The following is a 17,399-nucleotide window of genomic DNA, read 5'->3' as shown; positions in this document are numbered from 1 at the left end:
AAGTTACATTTTTTTTAATTTACAGTAAATTTTGCTTATACTGCGCGCAAATGTTGGTGGTATAGTAAATTTGAAGATTTAACAAGCAGCGCAGCGACCTTAACAGCACTTATGCATATATTACGTAATAATTACATGCCATTACATTAATTGCGCCATTTCGATCACGTTTTTTAACTTTTCGAGCAGGTGTCTGTTACCGCATCGCTTTTATTTCACGATGCGCGAATGCGACTTTCTTCATATGAAAATTGAGCCAATCAATTAATTAGTTTAATTCGAAAATGTATTCATAAATTTCTTCAAAATTAGAAATATAAAAGAAAATTGTATATTTTCAATGTATTATAATAATAAAAAATCGCACTTATATAGAAAGTGCATCCAAACAAAATAAATAATTAAATTAGACATGTAAACATTTTAAAAATATTTAATTTCTCATTGTACACTATGAGACATTTTCAAAATGCACATACATAATTCACTGCTACTCGTGTTAATCCAAAACGCGCATCTTATTTTGATGAATTTGTTCAAAATCGACTAACAGAATCCTTTGAGCAGGCTCCGTTGCAATTGATTGGATTTCATATACCGCCTAAAAAAGGACCGCACATAAACAGGTTCTACTGTTTTGATTCTCAATACTTCATTAGTTTTGAAATAAATTTTATTCTTCCTGTTTCTTCCTATTTTTTCTTTATGTAATCACTAAATATTTTCTAATCATTGTCGAAAAACTATGCAATGATGGAGTAACATTTAGTTTATACTTTTATAACGAATCGAAAAGCTGCAGCTATCAAAACTCTTAAGTTAATGTCTTTTTTTAATAAATTGAGCATAAGCTAACAGTAAATCTTCATTACTTATAGTTACTTAATATATTTTCCAAGCCATTGCACATTTCGTCATAGCGTATATGAAATAAATGATTACGTAGCTTTCCAAATTCGGCAATCAATAATCAATTTAACCGATCATTTTCTAGCTTTGTTGCGCGTGAAAACTAAACATTTACTGATCTTCATTCAAAAATATTTGTTACATATATTATCAATATGTAGGAGATCATTGCTCTAGTACAGGGTTTCCCAAACTTCTCCTGCAATGACACTTCGTAGGTAAGAACACATAATCAATAATATTAACTGTCAGCGGAACATAGTTTGGGAAACCCTGCTCTAGTAGACCTTAAATTATTTTCTAAAGTAAAGATGTCATGTTCGTAAAGTAATTTCGTTTATTAATACAAATTTAGAACTTTCAAATCAAACCAAATCATTTCAGTGTCGAATTTGATAAATCTTGTAGCAATTTTTCATGGTGTTATTCGGCGGTTCTAGAAAGTGAATTTTTTATACACTTAACAAACCTTTTTTTCTTACATGAAGAGTATTCTTGTCTTGCAAAAAATGCCAAATATGCCCTTTTAGTTTTCATTTTTGATTCTTTTTATTATAAATATTCCTTGAAATGTGATCTGTCAAAATATATAATGACAATATGGTTTAGAATGAGGTTGGATAATAATAACACAAAAAACAAAATTCATGTGAAAAACGATAATTTTGTTTTTCGAACAACCGAATAATTAAAAACTTTTTGCAAAGTTTTCACTTTGGAAACCTTGGTAAATTTTGTAATATATGGTTTGTGTGAAGTCAGTTTCCTATGAGACCATAAATGATTTAAACGAATAAAAAGTTCTCATGTTCAATGAGCATTTATGAGGGAAACCTCGTTACCAATAAAATAAAAAATAACATACAGGAAACTCATACATAATTATGTTTTTTTTTCTCTCGTCTTGGAAACCATCCAGGTTTCAGTCCTATTAATTCAGTCTGAGCGAAATTTTTATTTGTTCTCTCTTCATTTTTCTTCTTTTTTTCTTTACCTTTATTTAGTTCTTCAGTTTTGTTTCGGCGTATTACTTAAATGAGGCCTTTGTATTACGAGCTATGCCAGGGGTCCGACAATCAGTCAACCAGCCCACCGACCGCCTGTTGCTCGCTTCTTGCCCTCCACACAGGAAACGGCAATAATAAACTCCTTCGTTACATTGCACGTATCTCTTCGTCTGTTCACTGTTCCACTTGTCGTTCGTATTTCTCTGTGCCGAAGGGTTTCTGAAAGAAATAATAATCGAAGAAAAAATGAAGAGTTTATCATTCATTGCAGTACTCTTGAAACTTTCAATCTTTATAATTCTATTTTCATTTTGAACCCCAACAAACCCTAGCAAAGACAAATATCGTTTATTTTAGTAAGCTATTTTATTATAAGTAAAATAACATTAATTGAGTACATAATTAAGTTAAATTTCCAGGATGTACTTTTTTTTACACATAAAATATCGAAATCAAGATGTTTTTTGTATAATAATGTTGTAGCAAAGACATAAAACTTTATATTAGAAAGTTCAGAAAATCATAAAGTTCTTTTTGTTAATATTTAATATTAAATTTATTGAGAATTTAAATAATTGGTCTCATTTCTTCATTCTCGGATAGTTATTTATATACATACAAACAAATTTATTTCCTTTTTCAAAATCTTGTAAATTATCCATGATTAAAAGTCAGTCATCAACTGCAACAATAAATTCAGTTTTATTGCATAAATTAAGTGTTTGTAGAAAGAAAAGTTTATGAATTTTAACATGCGGAAGGTTTAAAGACTACAGTTTGGAATATAGGAATATTTAATGGTTTAGATGTTTTATTGATGCGGACTTATCGATAAAAAAGCGCTTCTTTCTATTGGTCTGACTGACTGAGCCCGGGTAATAAAGATTCGGTATTAAAATAGCTCAGGTTTTCGTTGATTAGGATAGAGGCAAGTGGATGAAAGGCGAAGGCAGATGGCCCTATGGTAACTAGTGTCTCAGGACGTTCCCACACCCCACTCGAACTAAGGAACAACGTACGAACGAATGGTCGTCCGTAATAATCCCAATAAATTCATAAACAAAAAAAAATTAACATTCCACGTCCTTCTCGCAGAGGTGAGTGAGGCGCTCATTTCGCATTCAAGTAAATTTCAATTTTCCCAGCATTCCTAAAATTCTTGGACGCCTGTCGGCACGTATTTTCTCCAGCATATTTGTTATGTCCTTACCCATTATTTCATGGGTCGCTGCTGCATTTCGTGCCGTTTAATCGTTCTTCGTCCACCTGCATTTATTGATCCAATGTGCTTAGCAGATTTTTCTACAATCAACACGTTTGTTCCGACGTGAGGAAATAGAAAATGCGGCACCAATAAAATTACCTTTCGCCGACGAAAAACCTGGTCGACACATGTTCTCAACCCGGTTTACTGCATCTTTTACGACTGCGAAATCTTAGATTCCTCAGGTCCATTTCGGCGATACCTTACCTTCTCTCTTCTTTTTTTGCTGTTCCCTCATCTTTTTGTTTTGTTCTTCTTCTCGTGCTCGTTATGCAACCGGGGAACGGATCAACAGATGACACGGTGGGCCTTTCGGACAGCTGGCGAACAACACCGTAGGATTAGGTTCTGGGAACCTGCGACCAGAAAGAAGAAGTGTGTAATGATGCTGGCCGGTCAGTCAGTGGTCATTTTGGACTCGCGTTCGCTTTCGTGCGGGAAACGAATAGAGAAACAACTCTAAACGGTTTACTTGTTATTCCGACCACACAAAATGTTGTTCCATTATTTGACGACCATGGGAACTTTTAATGCGAGAGCATCCCAACTCTTCTATACCAATTGCATGACAAATCTTCCGATACTTTTAAGCGTTATTTAATCGTTTCTGTTTATATTCAGTCAAATTTACAAAATCGAGCATTCGTTTTGAATCACAATTAGATACGATTATCCTATATCAATACAATTCGAATAATCATTTATTTGCCATGAGAACACTAAAATTATTCTATCTTCTTCTGTTCTTATTCATTTGGTATTTAAGTGTTATTATATTTTACATTATGTTTATATATTATTTATATTTATTACTTTCAAACATGTATTTTGTCAAACTCGGTTAAATGAACAATATTAAAACTTTGTATCTATAGTTTGACAAGTATAAAAAATGTATAATTAATCTTTTTTTTTTTCTAATTCTAATTTCAAACTAATTTAATGTAAGCATTAATTGAATTACAATTGAATATTTGATACACATAATGAACGTAATTAAAAATAAATATGTGAATTATATACACATAACATGGATATTCTAGAGTTACAGTTAATTATTTCACTACAATCGAATACAGTAATAATTTGCGGTAAAAAGATTGCCATTGTCAAGTAAAGTTCTGCATTGAATCCATTAATGCCCATAATAAATACGTATTATTGCAGAAACTTAAACGTTAAATTGAATTCTTCTGGCTGCAAATCCTGTATGTGCCATTATATTTCATTCACACGATTCGTACTAATTCTATTCATTTATAACATGGAATTTATTTATTAAATTTAATTACAAAAAAAATCTTATTACGTATAAAACTTGAGTTTGTATCATTAATCATGTCAATCTATGGTAAAATTAATTTAATTGATAATTACACATTTCCAAAACAAATCTCAATTCATTAATGTAATGTAATTAAAAAATGCGAAGTTTTTAAAATACAAATTTTAAGTCAATTTTAAATGTTATTAATTTCCGTAATAGATTTAATTTATGGTTTTTTGTAATATATTTGGAGTCGTTTTTTTTTTATTTTCTCTTTATCAAAATCAAGTTCTTAGATGTAATTGCATCAATTACGTCAATGCATTTGAATGCAGCAACAATTTAATGCATTTTATTATAGTCCTATATTTATACGTTTTTCGATAAATTTGTTTGCGATTCACAATTAATTGAATTTGATTCTTAAAGAACGAATTTTTATATCCAATAGTTATATGATTTGTAATTCCTGGATAAATCTTATAAATATTTGTAAGTTGTTGGTGTCATTTATAATGTACCAATGCGCACCTTGAATATTTCCGTATATTTTTACGTGAATGTTGATTCTTTTCTCTTGAGATAAATGGAATAAAATCGAATGAATGTTACAAATATAATAACTTAGTTTCTCTCGTCAGTTGGTGCGGTCTCGTTTAATAACCGTTATAATTTTTTTTGCATTCTACTTACTCATTCGACTTTTTCCTCTAATCATGGAAATACATACTTATAAATCATAGTTTTATCTAAAGCAGTGATTCTCAAACTTTTTGGTTCACGACCCCCTTTTGAACATAGAAAGTTTCTGCGACACCGAAGAATGGGTATGTGTAGAAAAACAACCAGGATTGATCTGTCATTAATCTTTTACGACTACTCTGGGGTTCACGGCTCACACTTTGAGAATCACGGATCTAAAGAACACCTCGCTTTGATTAAACTATAGTAATTAAATCAAGTAAAATCTATAGGAATTTCTTAAGATTTGATTCAAGATTTGTTTTATATAATTAAACATTTCTTATACAATCATAACATTATAATTTTAAATACACTATGATTTGTTTGATTATATGACGTTAAAATATTATAAAAAGGGACCCAGAACACCATCCGGTGGGACGTCTGATCTAATTGAATACAACTTAATTAATTGTTGATACAGATATATTTAGATCATTCTAAAGTAGACAACCGTTATATAGATCTTCGGTTATTATGAAATTATTTACATCTATTTCCAATAAATATTTCCATAATAATTGTATATTTTAGGTCCGATCCTCTCAACACTTCTTAAGATTACGGATGTATTAGATTTAATTTGCAATATTTTCCCGATACTTATCTAGCAAATCATCGTTAATTATGTCAACGCAATCAAACGCAGTAGCAATTTGCCGTAAAATATAAGTAATTGGCAATTACAGGTTTCAACATTATTTTTAGAAATTTAAACGTGAAATGATATAAATTAAGCATCATATATGATTTACGTTTGTCTTAACAAATTAAATTTGATTTTTTCTTACTATAATTTAACAATTGCCATTTAAATAACTAAAACATGTATTAATTTATTTGTTCTAGATCAAATCATTTATTTAAAAAATAAATATACACACCTACAATGGGCAATAGCCTTTCAGCCCTTGAAAATAAATGTTTAATATCTAACCTAATTTAACTCTAACCGTAAATTGACAAATAACCTAACTCAATTAAGACGTAACCTAACACCTGATCCAAACTAAACATCACACTGACAGGTGTATCATGTAAAATATTTCAAAACTAATTCAGGGCAATTCAAAATGCACAATTCTAATTGAATGGATCGGGAATCAAAGATTGCTTTCAAATTTATGATTCGAAATATCCGTTTCTTTCTATATTTATTAGCTATCAGTAAATCATCGTCGTATAATTACTGTAATCTATTGCAATTTGCAATGATGGAAAATGAGTGCAAATGCTAATTACATTTCAAGTTCAAGACCGATTTGATTTCCACGCTTCGATCAATGATCGCAGCATTATGATTTGCCAAGTAACCAAGCCAGGTTCCGGCGTGCTCTCGTTTATTTATTTTGTTTACGTCGTTGTCAAGGAACGAAACAATTACACGGCATCCTTGTTATTAGTAACGGAACCGGATATATAGTTGATGTGTACAAATAATTCGTTTGCGATAGAGCGCGTTTTTATTTCGTGGCGCAGAGAGAAACAGAGTAATTACGCCTTTTTATTTCATTATCATCGTCATTATTGTTCGTGCTCTTTTTTCTCTTCCGTTTCCTTCCTTTGTTGTTGCGACTTACCTTAGTCGTTCCCTCCACTTTATGAATGGGAAATCGGCTGCGGCGGGGAACGAAACTGTCGCTGACCTTGACTTTGTGCTGTTTTCTGCTCCTCCGTTCATTTATTTATTTTTTCCTTCTTTTTTTGTTAAGTTTTAACGTTACATATTTTATTTTATTCATTTCTTAAACCATACGAAACACATGCTCCCGCGATTCTCGCGAACGGCGGATGTGAGTCCATAAATATTCATAAGATCGTACAAGACTCATTAAAACGTGGCAATGGAGAAAACAGGGCATGATTGATGATGAACGGACCGATTCTGAGTCAACAAAAGGCTTCCTCTCCACAAGAAGAAGGGATTCGCTAATTAATCTGCCCGCGATTTATGGTCCCTTTTCGCCGACGCAACGTGAAGAAAGACGCAATAATCTGAGCGTTGGTAAACGTGTTCGATTTAATTGACCATGAAGGAATTTATCTCTATATATATTCACATGTAATTCATCCGATGCGATTGTCGCTCATAAATGTTCGATCACAGCGGTTTTCCCACCGTTTCGCTGTGATTATGTAGCAAGTCAAACACAGCTTAGATAAGACTTTCCCCTATATAGCGTTTTCGCGCTCCTCTAAAATCTAGAGTTTTACAACAATAATATTTGAAGATTCTTCGGTTCGCCTTATTTCTTCGGACATGGGTAACGTGCACACGTGCTTTTCCGCACAAAGGGCTTTCGCAAAACGCGGACACAATGCACGCGTCCAGGTTCATCTTTTCTTGTTGGAGCTGAAGAAGAAAAAAAGTCCTTTTAAATTTTTAAAGGGACACACACCCCCTGATGCAAGAAGTGCTCCGATCATATGATCCAAGCCGAGAGACCTTTAAATCGTTCATAGAAAGCCTTCTCAAAAAAAGATGATAAAAGAAGTACTAACAGTATAACTTGTGTAACCTGACTTACCTGCATCCACCTAAGTACTGAAAACATCAGCTGAGGTATTTCCATTTACAAATTTAATCGATTACATCTTGTGCAGTGCTTTCCGACTTTCATCGGAAATAATTTCAATTTGATTACTGCTGCATTTCCAGCAATTACGATGCATTAAAGCGCTGTAAATACATTGGGGAAACGTAATTGAATTTAGCCGATGATGACAATGGCGTTTTAGATCATCGAAGAGGGATCTAATTTGATTTCGTCAACTGCAGACTTGTTGCGCAGGAAGAGCTTGCACGTAGACCGTGCAAAGTAATTTCCCCTCGGGCATATTTTTATCTCGAAATATATTTATACGTATGAACGTTCGTTCTCATCCTGATCCTTTTATGTCCGCTCTCCCCTCGTTTCCTTTCAAAGAACCGTCTACTCTGCACACGCACAGTACATACAAATGTACGTGCACTCCATCAAGTTTTGAATGTGTCATGTCGCATATGAAATTGTGCATTCCACTAGATGCAGTTTGTAGTTTTATAAAAGCATAATATTCTACTGCATATCAAAAATATCAATAATTTAGATCGTTTCTATGGCAAATTCGTAATATTTTAAATAAATTAATTATAAATGCTACCAATGGCTTCAATATAACTTGGATCTTACACTAACTACTAATACTTACTACTAATTATATTTTTTGCAAATCTCTATTATATAGATCAGTGTTTCTCAAACTTTTAAAGGACCACTGAAGAATGCGTATGTGTAGAAAAACATCTCGTTCTAAATGTCATCCATTTTTCTGCAATTCCCATTTTTTGTGAAAAAGTATAGATCACCGAATATATGAATTGCTTAGCTTTTATTAATTATAAAAACATAAAAAGAAACTTTTAAGTATTAATTTCTAAAGACTACTTAATTAGCTAAGGTCTACGAACTTTTAACGTGGATGCTATTATATAGTATCTGTACCTAGAAAGATTAATACTAGTAGACTGGAAGTAAATCTTAGTCAACGAGACCATTTAATTATAACATATAAAAAAAACAATGATTCTAGTTATAAACTTAAAGTATAATTTCTTTACTTTAAGTTATAATTTGATTATTTTTAAAGAGTTTTTAAATATTTGACATGGACAACTATTTATTTGTATCTCTATATATTTTTCTTGTAATGTAAAAAATACATTGTACTTTATTTAAGATAATCTTACTTAAACTTAAATTGTTTAAGCTGAACTTACTAGTGTTACCAATGTTTCAAAAAAATAATTAATATTTATACATTAAATTGATTTGCTGATATTTAATGTGTTATAATGGAAGTATAAATGTTATGTAAGGGGAATATGCGTGGAGAAGATCCTCAGCCTTGGTGGTATTGATTTCGTTGGCCGAGTTTCTTGGCCCGGTTGCGGAGGATTAGGATTGTGGAGATCCGAGTGGAGGCAGGCTGCTGCTGCTGTTGCTATCGATTTGAAAAAAGAGAAGTGCAAAAGGGAATGTTATCAAATCGCATCCTACGAATTCCGGACGTGACGCGTGTCTATCCTACGATGCGGAACCGGGAGGATCAACAGAAGGAAACGTTGACTGGTTGGGTAAATGGCGTTACGAAAATAGCGCGCGTCGCGTTGTGCAACTATTGGCGAAAATCGATTGGGAAAACGGACGGTGTTCGTCGATATGAGTTTTTCTTTTTTCCATGGGATGAAGAAACATCGTGATATCGTACCGCGAGTGAGTTTGTTGGTAAGCACAGGTAAGGGTAGGCCGCGAGGGGGGATGAGGGGCATCAGCATCGATGCTGAGGTAAACACAGGTAATTTAAGCCGGGGTGTCGCATCTGTTGTAACCGGCTGCGAAGGCACCAGGCGTGTGGCAGAGCTCTCATTGGCCGAAGACTCGTGTCTGCAGCTGGCGATCTTGGAGGGGGTAAGTCCTCCGAGCCCTACTTGAAGCTTTACGCCGCCGTCAGAGCTTTAGTTGACGACTCGACCTCGAACTGTGCACGTCGTCACCAAGGAACCGCAGCCCCGTAACTTGCCGTTCGCGTCGCGTTTTCCGGTCTTCGAAAAGACATCGAGGATCCATCATCATCAAATCGCGGGAGAAGACATAATCTGCACAATCGATACATACATGTATATGGGATATTAGTAGTGGTTGTTCGTTATTAGTAGTGAAAGGGAAAAAAGCGCGTCGTCGTCCGAAACGGAAAACCGAAATCTTAATGGGGATAACGGAAGAAAACAGTTGCAATTGCAAACCGGATAATAACGTTAAAGTTAAAAGTGAGAGCAGCAGCAGCAACATATTCGCACCGCTCAAAGGAAAAATGAAGGTCCTCAAGAAGATCAAGAAGCGCATGGGATTAGGTTAGTATCCTCGAAAGCAGTTTGTCGTCGCGGCCTTCCTCTCTTCACTTCACTCTAATTGAGTGAGTCATTAAGTACGGAATGGAACGTTACCTAAATGCTAAGTTCTCTGCCACGACTCGCGCCGTTTCCCACGGTTACCTACGGTAGCTCTCGCGCGTCCAAGACTTTCTACACACACTCTCACACACCAACCAACATACCTACCTACCGGCACTTTGACGAGAGGCCATCCATCCAACAATTCACATTCATCATCAAACATCTTCCGCGCGCCCTAACTTCGATCGCTTATCGATCAAATAATAAGCATACCTCTTAGATCCTGAATAATTCAGCGCACCGACGTTATATCAGCAGACCTAACATTTGCAACAGACAAACCAACCCCTCGCACCCGGTCAAGAAGTTCCCAGGTCTCAAAGGACTGGAAAAACTGGATCAGTGGTATGGGGTGAAACCCCTCAACTACGCACCGCACCAGCTGTTGTCCCCACGGTCTCTCGCAAGAAAAACCGTTTTTTTCTTTCTCTGTTTTGTTTGTTTCGTTTTGCTTTGTTTCCACCCCCTTCGAAAACACCGCTGATGCGACCTAACGAAAAAGCCGACATTGCATCATAGGAGGGAACCGTGTCCCAAATATGCTCGTTCTTTCGTTCCTTTTTAGTTTCTCACGCGTTCGAAGCAGTCATACCGTGGGCCGCGCGTTGTTAAAAGGCTCACGACTCCGTAATTATTATTTCGAATGCATCTCGGGGAAACTAAAGAAAAAAAATAAATAAATGAAATAAATAACATTTCATTTCGTTCACGTCTGGTAAAAAGTAAGAAGGTTTCTTCTCTCCTCGCTATTACATGGAATCGCGACAACGATTTTATTCGTTATAACCGATACTTCTCACGCGGCTTCCTTAAATAATTTATAATTGCCAATTAGAGTCCGATGCAATTACCGACGTCCCGCCGTTGCTTGATTAATATGCCTGTCGATTAATCAATTGGCGCAAATTGAATTCGATGCTTCCGTTTCGGAGGCGATCTTGATCCGCAATCGACAGCGGGAATCGAGAGGAGGTTGCATAATGAAAAGGAAAAAAGAAATCCAGTTTTTGAATTGAATAATTGTCGAGCGGCGGACAACGAAGAAGATCTCCTCTACTTCTTCTTCTTCACCTTTACCTTACCGGTTGCAAAAACCGTGGGAATCACGGACTCACAAAGAGAATCGAGAGATTTATTGACCTGTCTTGAACCACACGGAACTCTCTTCTTGCACAGCTCCGATAATTTTACGCCCGCGTCTCGTCTTCTTTCACTTATTATTATTATGACTAGTCAATTTAATTTTTTTTAATGAATTTCTAATCCCGCGGGGGCTCTTTTCGCATAGGGGATGATAAGGCCCCGGTGGGAAACTGGAGCACTTGACGCAAAAGAATTACTCATCCTCCCTCATTGGTGTAGCGGCCTGCGAAGTGGAACATGTGTACGCGGCGCGACATTCTGTTACAATTGTAATCGCAACCGCTTCCGTTTCCGGTCCGTTGCTCGCCTCAACAATGGACGTGTAATCTTACTCTCCACTAGTGCACACGCAGTTTCTCTCTCTGTCTCTCCTTTTCCATCTCGGATATAAGATGAAGAAAGAAGCACACGTGCGTACGCTCGTTTCCGGTGCTCGAATACCGGAAACCCGCATTGTTCCTGGAGCTTTTAATTATTTCCACCCCTGGGGGAAGAAGGAAAAAAAGCGCTTTACCTGCTTTCCGCCGCTGGCAACCAGCTGTTGCACGAAAACTAGGGTCTTTGCGAATAACCCACCTGGTCCCTCCCTCCTTCCAGCCCCGGTCTATGGGAATATGAAAATGAACCCTTCTCTACAAACCGTCGCACCTGGTGCTAACATTTGTTTCATTGTTTCTTACAGCTTCAAGATCGAGCTCAAATGGTGGCTGCACCAACAACCTGCCCCCGTTGCTATTCCACAATGTGCACGGTGATAACATCCGCATCTCAAGGGACGGAACCGTCGCCAAACGTGCTGAGAGCTTTTGCAAGGGAATCGCGTTTAGCGCGCGTCCCGTCAAAGTCAACGAGAAGGTATGTACTCTCATCGAACCTCAAACCGAAGCAACATGTGCTAATATTCAATTTTTCTTTCTTAATTAGATTTGCGTTAAATTCGTGGAGGTGTCAAACAATTGGAGCGGCGTCATTAGGTTCGGTTTCACATACAACAATCCGAGCACGCTGCAACACAACCTACCGAAATATGCCTGTCCCGATCTAACCAACAAACCAGGCAACTGGGCAAAGGCCCTGCCGGAACATTATGCCAACCAGAACACAGTTCTCTTCTACTACGTGACGTCCGCAGGCGACGTGCACTTCGGCATTAACGGCGAAGAGAAGGGCATTTTCTTCAGCGGTGTCGAGACCCGAGGACAACTTTGGGCACTGATAGACGTCTACGGAAACTCCACGGGCATTGAATTCGTAGATATCCGTCACCAGTTGAACAATTCTAGGAGGAATACAGTGGATAATACGACTCCGGATGAGATCGATAGAATTGTGTACCCCATGCAAAATGTGAGCATCCACAACGAAGAGCTCAACCTGCCAGTCCTCAGATACCAACCGGCGCATTTGAATTACAATCCAGTAGCGTTGCACAGGACCAGAGGCAGCAATATCAGATTCAACAGCAACAGAAGTGTTGCATCCAGGGTAGATGCGGAATTCTGCCAGGGCTACGTCTTCACCGGAAGACCTGTTCAGTTGGGGGAGAAAATGGTCATTCAAATTCTGTCTACCGAGCCAGTGTTCCAAGGTTGTTTGGGATTGGGTCTGACGTCCTGCGATCCTGCTACGCTTCAGGCGTGTGATCTACCTGATGATTCGAACTTCCTGTTGGACAGACCCGAATATTGGGTGATTAGTCGCGACTTTGCCAGAAATCTGAACGTTGGTGATGAGATCAGTTTCTGCATCTCGGCCAACGGTGAAGTTCAAATCAGCAAGAACGGCGGACCACCGGCCGTCGTCATCCACGTAGATCAAACCTTGAAGCTGTGGGCGTTCTTCGATGTTTACGGTTCCACCCGTCGCATCCGCGTTCTCAGCTACACCGCACCAACCACGCCGACCAGGAATCCCTTGAGGATCATGACCCCATCGAACTCCGAGTCAATGAACAGCTTGAACAGTCAATCGGAGTTGCGTCGGAACTCTGTACATCCTCAGGTCAGCTCCAGGTGTTGCCTGGCTCCCGCTGACATTCAGTTGCAGCCGAGCGCCAACGGCGGCACTGTCCTCTCAGTCATCCTGCCCCCATCGCACGCCAACCTGATCAACCAGCAAAACTCCTCCGTACCAGTATCTCATCACACATCCCAAATCTCTGTGAATAGTCAAAGCAGTCATCCTAGTCAGCACGTTAGTTATCCAGGAAATCATATTCTCGCCCCATCTACCACACATGCCCAACTTCAGCTAACGAATCCAGCTCAACCTGCCAGCTCGAACGCCACCACCGGCACTATGATGTCCACCTGCAGCAACACATACATTGAGGTTAGTATCTACACTATGCAAACTTTTTATGCACACTATATTATGCATTAAAGTTGAACGAGTATCTAACGTTTTTCTTTTATTCAATTCCAGCCAATTTCCACTGCCGAAACGCCGGACTACATGTCGGAACAAGCTTGGGTGGACCTGAATAATGCGGCTCTCGGTGCTGGCGCCGAATGCACCATCTGCTACGAGAAGCAGATCGACGCAGTTCTCTATATGTGCGGACACATGTGCATGTGCTACGAGTGCGCCTTCCAACAGTGGCGCGGCAAGGGAGGCGGCCACTGCCCACTCTGCAGGGCTGTCATTAGGGACGTTATCAGAATTTACAAATCGTGAACAAGTAGTTACACATAACAACATCATCAGCATCAACAATAACAAACAAACAGCATGAAACCAGAGAGAAAAGGAGCCTGATTTAAAGTTTTTCCTTATTTGCGGAACAGAAATTCTTTTCAAAAGTGAAAAAAACACAAGTACAAAGATATTTATTTTTTGTCGTGAACGAAAAGTGCTTCCAAGAGAATGAAAAATCTATTTCAAAACTACAAGACATGAACCAGGTAGATATACCTAAAAACCAGCCTCGATTTACAAAGATATTGTTTCTCGTTCAATATATCTCAAGACTGAAAGTGTGGAATATTACGTATATATATATATACACATGCATACTATATATGTATATACAGAAATATCTATGTCGTCCAATTTGTTAGTTTGTTTTTTATATATATTACGGTTAAGTTTAGTCATTTAAGGTAACTATTATTATTGTATTTTTTGTTTGTTTTTGTTTTGTAAGTTAACCAAAGAAGCCGGTCCGATCTGAATCGGCGCTCGTTGCTGTCATTCGGATCGGCTCGGTCCTTTTTAAAAGAATGAAAAAAAAAAGAATTGAGAAGCAGCAGCCAATTAGTCAAGCTGCCCATCAGTGAGAAAAGGAGAGATGACAAACCACACAAAATTTGAATTACAAAAGTGAAACACTTAGTCAGCTGCGCGGTGCAGTTAAAAATATTTATTTATGTCTCATTATTAATTATTATTTTTTATTATTATTAAGTGAACGATGAACAAAGAAATGATCAATCGTCGCGATGCCTCGCCGCCACAGCTAACTTGTTTTGTTATTATTATTGTGAATTACCGATGCGGCGCGACAACGCAACGAACCATTACTATTTAGTAATGTTTCCCTATATATTTTTTTTTATTATCTCGGAGGTGTATTTTTTTACTATAACTATATTATTATTATTACTATAACTGTCATTGTCCTAATATTATTTTGTAAAAAAAAAAAGAATATTGTAAGAGGGAATTTCTAGTTTCCTCGGGTTAACTTGCGCTGGCCAGTCAAACATTAGAGAGAATCGGTCATTCTAAAAGAGTGTGAAAGGAAAAAACTGCACAAACGAATATGTATGCGAGGAGATGAAAAACTCCACTTCTTAAGACCAATGTTGTGAACCAGTTAGTTCGTTTTTTTTTATTTTGTTGGCGTTCAGTTTTGTACAAAAGAAAAAAATACTTATACGCTTCAGGTGACATCTTCTTAGGAAAGTGGAGTTTTTGGTGAGTGCATGTGTTTATGCTTGTATGCGCGGATGTTGAAAGAACGTGTGAAAGCGAAGCACAATGTTGAATAATGAAAGATAGAAAATCTAGTCATAAGAATGTACTGATAATAGAATTTTTTCCTGTTTAACCTCCTATTTATTTCTTTACCCCGATATAAATGTAAATAAAGAAACGAAAACCATGTTATTATACAATCCGTTGCATTTGACTTTTAGTTCCTTCCCCCAACTCATGATTTTGAAGGAGCTTTGTAAAAAATTAGCGATCTACTTCTCCAAACACCACGTCCAATGTACCTAAAATAAGATATTTAGATATCTCTTCTCGAAAGTTTTGATCAATTCGATTACCCATAACGGCTACAACGTCGGCTAAGAACAGATTCTTGCACAGCTTATCAATTCCGGCCAAATGTGCAAATCCTGGTGCTTTTATCTTGCATCTGTACGGTTTCGACGTACCGTCGGACACAAGATACACTCCGAATTCACCTAAAAATCACTTGCAAATATTTTTAACTATAATTAAATGTTATTTACCTTTAGGATGTTCAACGCAGGTATAGGTAGAGCCGGGGGGAACCTGGAATCCCTGTGAGAACAATTTGAAATGATGTATCGTAGATTCCATAGATTTCTAGAAATTTATTATTGTTATAATATTGCTTTATACAAAAAAAAGTATTTTCAGGAAACCTTCATTTCTGCTCTCCTAGGAGGACAAATCTTGTTGTCATCAGACATGACCTCGCCTTCAGGCATCATATTAAGGACCTGCCCAATGATCCTTATAGATTGCCTCATTTCTTCCAAGCGACATTTGTATCTTACATTTAATCTAGTCGTTAACAAATCTAACAGTTTTATTTAGTATAATATAGCATACCTATCGTAGCAGTCTCCATTTGCTCCAATTGGTATATCGAAATCTAACTCATCGTAAACTTCGTAAGGTGTAACTTTCCTAATATCCCATTTAATACCAGAACCCCTCAATAAAACACCACTGGAAAGTAATAACATTATGATTAACTTTAGTTTATAGTTGTTTTACGTACGAAAATCCATAGTTTAAGGCATCTTCGGCGCTAAGAATACCGATATCTTTGGTTCGCTGAGTCCAGATTCTGTTATTTGTGACAACGTCCTCGAGTTCGTCCAACCTCTCGGTGAGTTTCGTCAGGAAATCATAAATATCGTCCAAGATGCCGAGCGGCAGGTCCTGAAGAATGAATGCGAGTGCTAACATCTCTAGTAATGTATCCGTTTTGCAATGTTACCCTATGTACGCCTCCCGGTCTGATATAAGCCGCATGCATTCTACCGCCAGAAACTCTCTCGTAAAACTCAAACATCTTCTCGCGCTCCTCAAACTGCCAGAAGAGAGGAGTGATGGCGCCAATATCGAGGACGTGCGTGGCGATACCCAGACTGTGATTCATCAACCTGGTCAGCTCCAGGAACAGTACTCTGATGAACTTTGCTCTTCTTGGAACGTCAATGTTGAGCAACTTCTCGATGGCCATGCAATAAGCATGCTCATTGGACATGCAAGAGACATAGTCCAGACGATCAAAGTACGGCAGTGCTTGCAAGTACGTCTTGTACTCTATAAGCTTCTCGGTGCCTCTATGCAAGAGTCCGATGTGCGGATCCAGGCTCTTCACGATCTAGAAATACCTTCACACGATGAGCACGTTTGTTTATTATGTAATTGCAGCACATTAACCTCTCCTTCGAGCTCCATCACCAGTCGTAGGACTCCGTGAGCGGCCGGATGGGCGGGACCAAAGTTGATGAAGCTGTTCGTCACCTTCTTCTCGACCACCGGTGCTTTATTCGTCATGTACATCGGCAGATCCTTCGTTTCAGGGGTCGGGAACATAACGGGTCCATCGAACTGGCTGAAGTACTCCGAATCTGGGTACCATTTCGCACCGCGCTTGCAAACTTCCGAAAGACACTTGGTCCTGAGCAACTTACTTATTTGGAACATGATCCTAACACCTAACCGAGCGATTAAGTTACACAGACTCGATGAAAATAATGGTATGTATATTTGAGACTAGATAAGAGACGCTTATCTAGAACGATACACGGCAGATAAACGTATTGGAATGAATGATTTTAGGTATTCTGATGGTTC

At 37.6% G+C, this 17,399-nt stretch overlaps 2 protein-coding genes across 3 annotated transcripts in view; one reads left to right on the top strand and one right to left on the bottom strand.

Moving 5' to 3' along the window:
• Nucleotides 1–15,381, top strand: part of LOC108565895 (protein neuralized) — a 45,259-nt gene extending 29,878 nt beyond the window's left edge. Inside the window, exons 1-4 of one of the 2 annotated variants that reach the window (XM_017925572.1) lie at nt 9,941–10,085; nt 12,013–12,185; nt 12,255–13,661; nt 13,755–15,381. In XM_017925572.1, the coding sequence (XP_017781061.1) occupies nt 9,941–10,085; nt 12,013–12,185; nt 12,255–13,661; nt 13,755–14,006 (1,977 nt within the window). In that variant the 3' untranslated portion in view covers nt 14,007–15,381. Of the gene's footprint in view, nt 1–9,940; nt 10,086–12,012; nt 12,186–12,254; nt 13,662–13,754 lie in introns of those variants that run through there. The other variant, XM_017925573.1, reaches the window with a different exon arrangement.
• Nucleotides 15,382–15,462: 81 nt separating this feature from the next.
• Nucleotides 15,463–17,368, bottom strand: LOC108565898 (NADH-ubiquinone oxidoreductase 49 kDa subunit-like). Its single transcript, XM_017925578.1, has 8 exons — nt 16,983–17,368; nt 16,534–16,923; nt 16,312–16,475; nt 16,140–16,259; nt 15,950–16,079; nt 15,794–15,890; nt 15,605–15,745; nt 15,463–15,550 (listed from the first exon to the last, which is right to left on the bottom strand). Exons 1-8 carry the CDS (start codon nt 17,247–17,249, stop codon nt 15,513–15,515), a joined length of 1,347 nt encoding a protein of 448 aa, XP_017781067.1. The 5' UTR covers nt 17,250–17,368; the 3' UTR covers nt 15,463–15,512.
• Between the last annotated feature and the right edge of the window lie 31 nt (nt 17,369–17,399).

The sequence above is a fragment of the Nicrophorus vespilloides genome, unplaced genomic scaffold, assembly GCF_001412225.1.
Source record: "Nicrophorus vespilloides isolate i.1.1-1 unplaced genomic scaffold, Nicve_v1.0, whole genome shotgun sequence".
In the NCBI taxonomy this organism is placed as follows: Eukaryota; Metazoa; Arthropoda; class Insecta; order Coleoptera; family Silphidae; genus Nicrophorus; species Nicrophorus vespilloides.
This window is presented reverse-complemented; position numbering and strand designations above follow the sequence as displayed.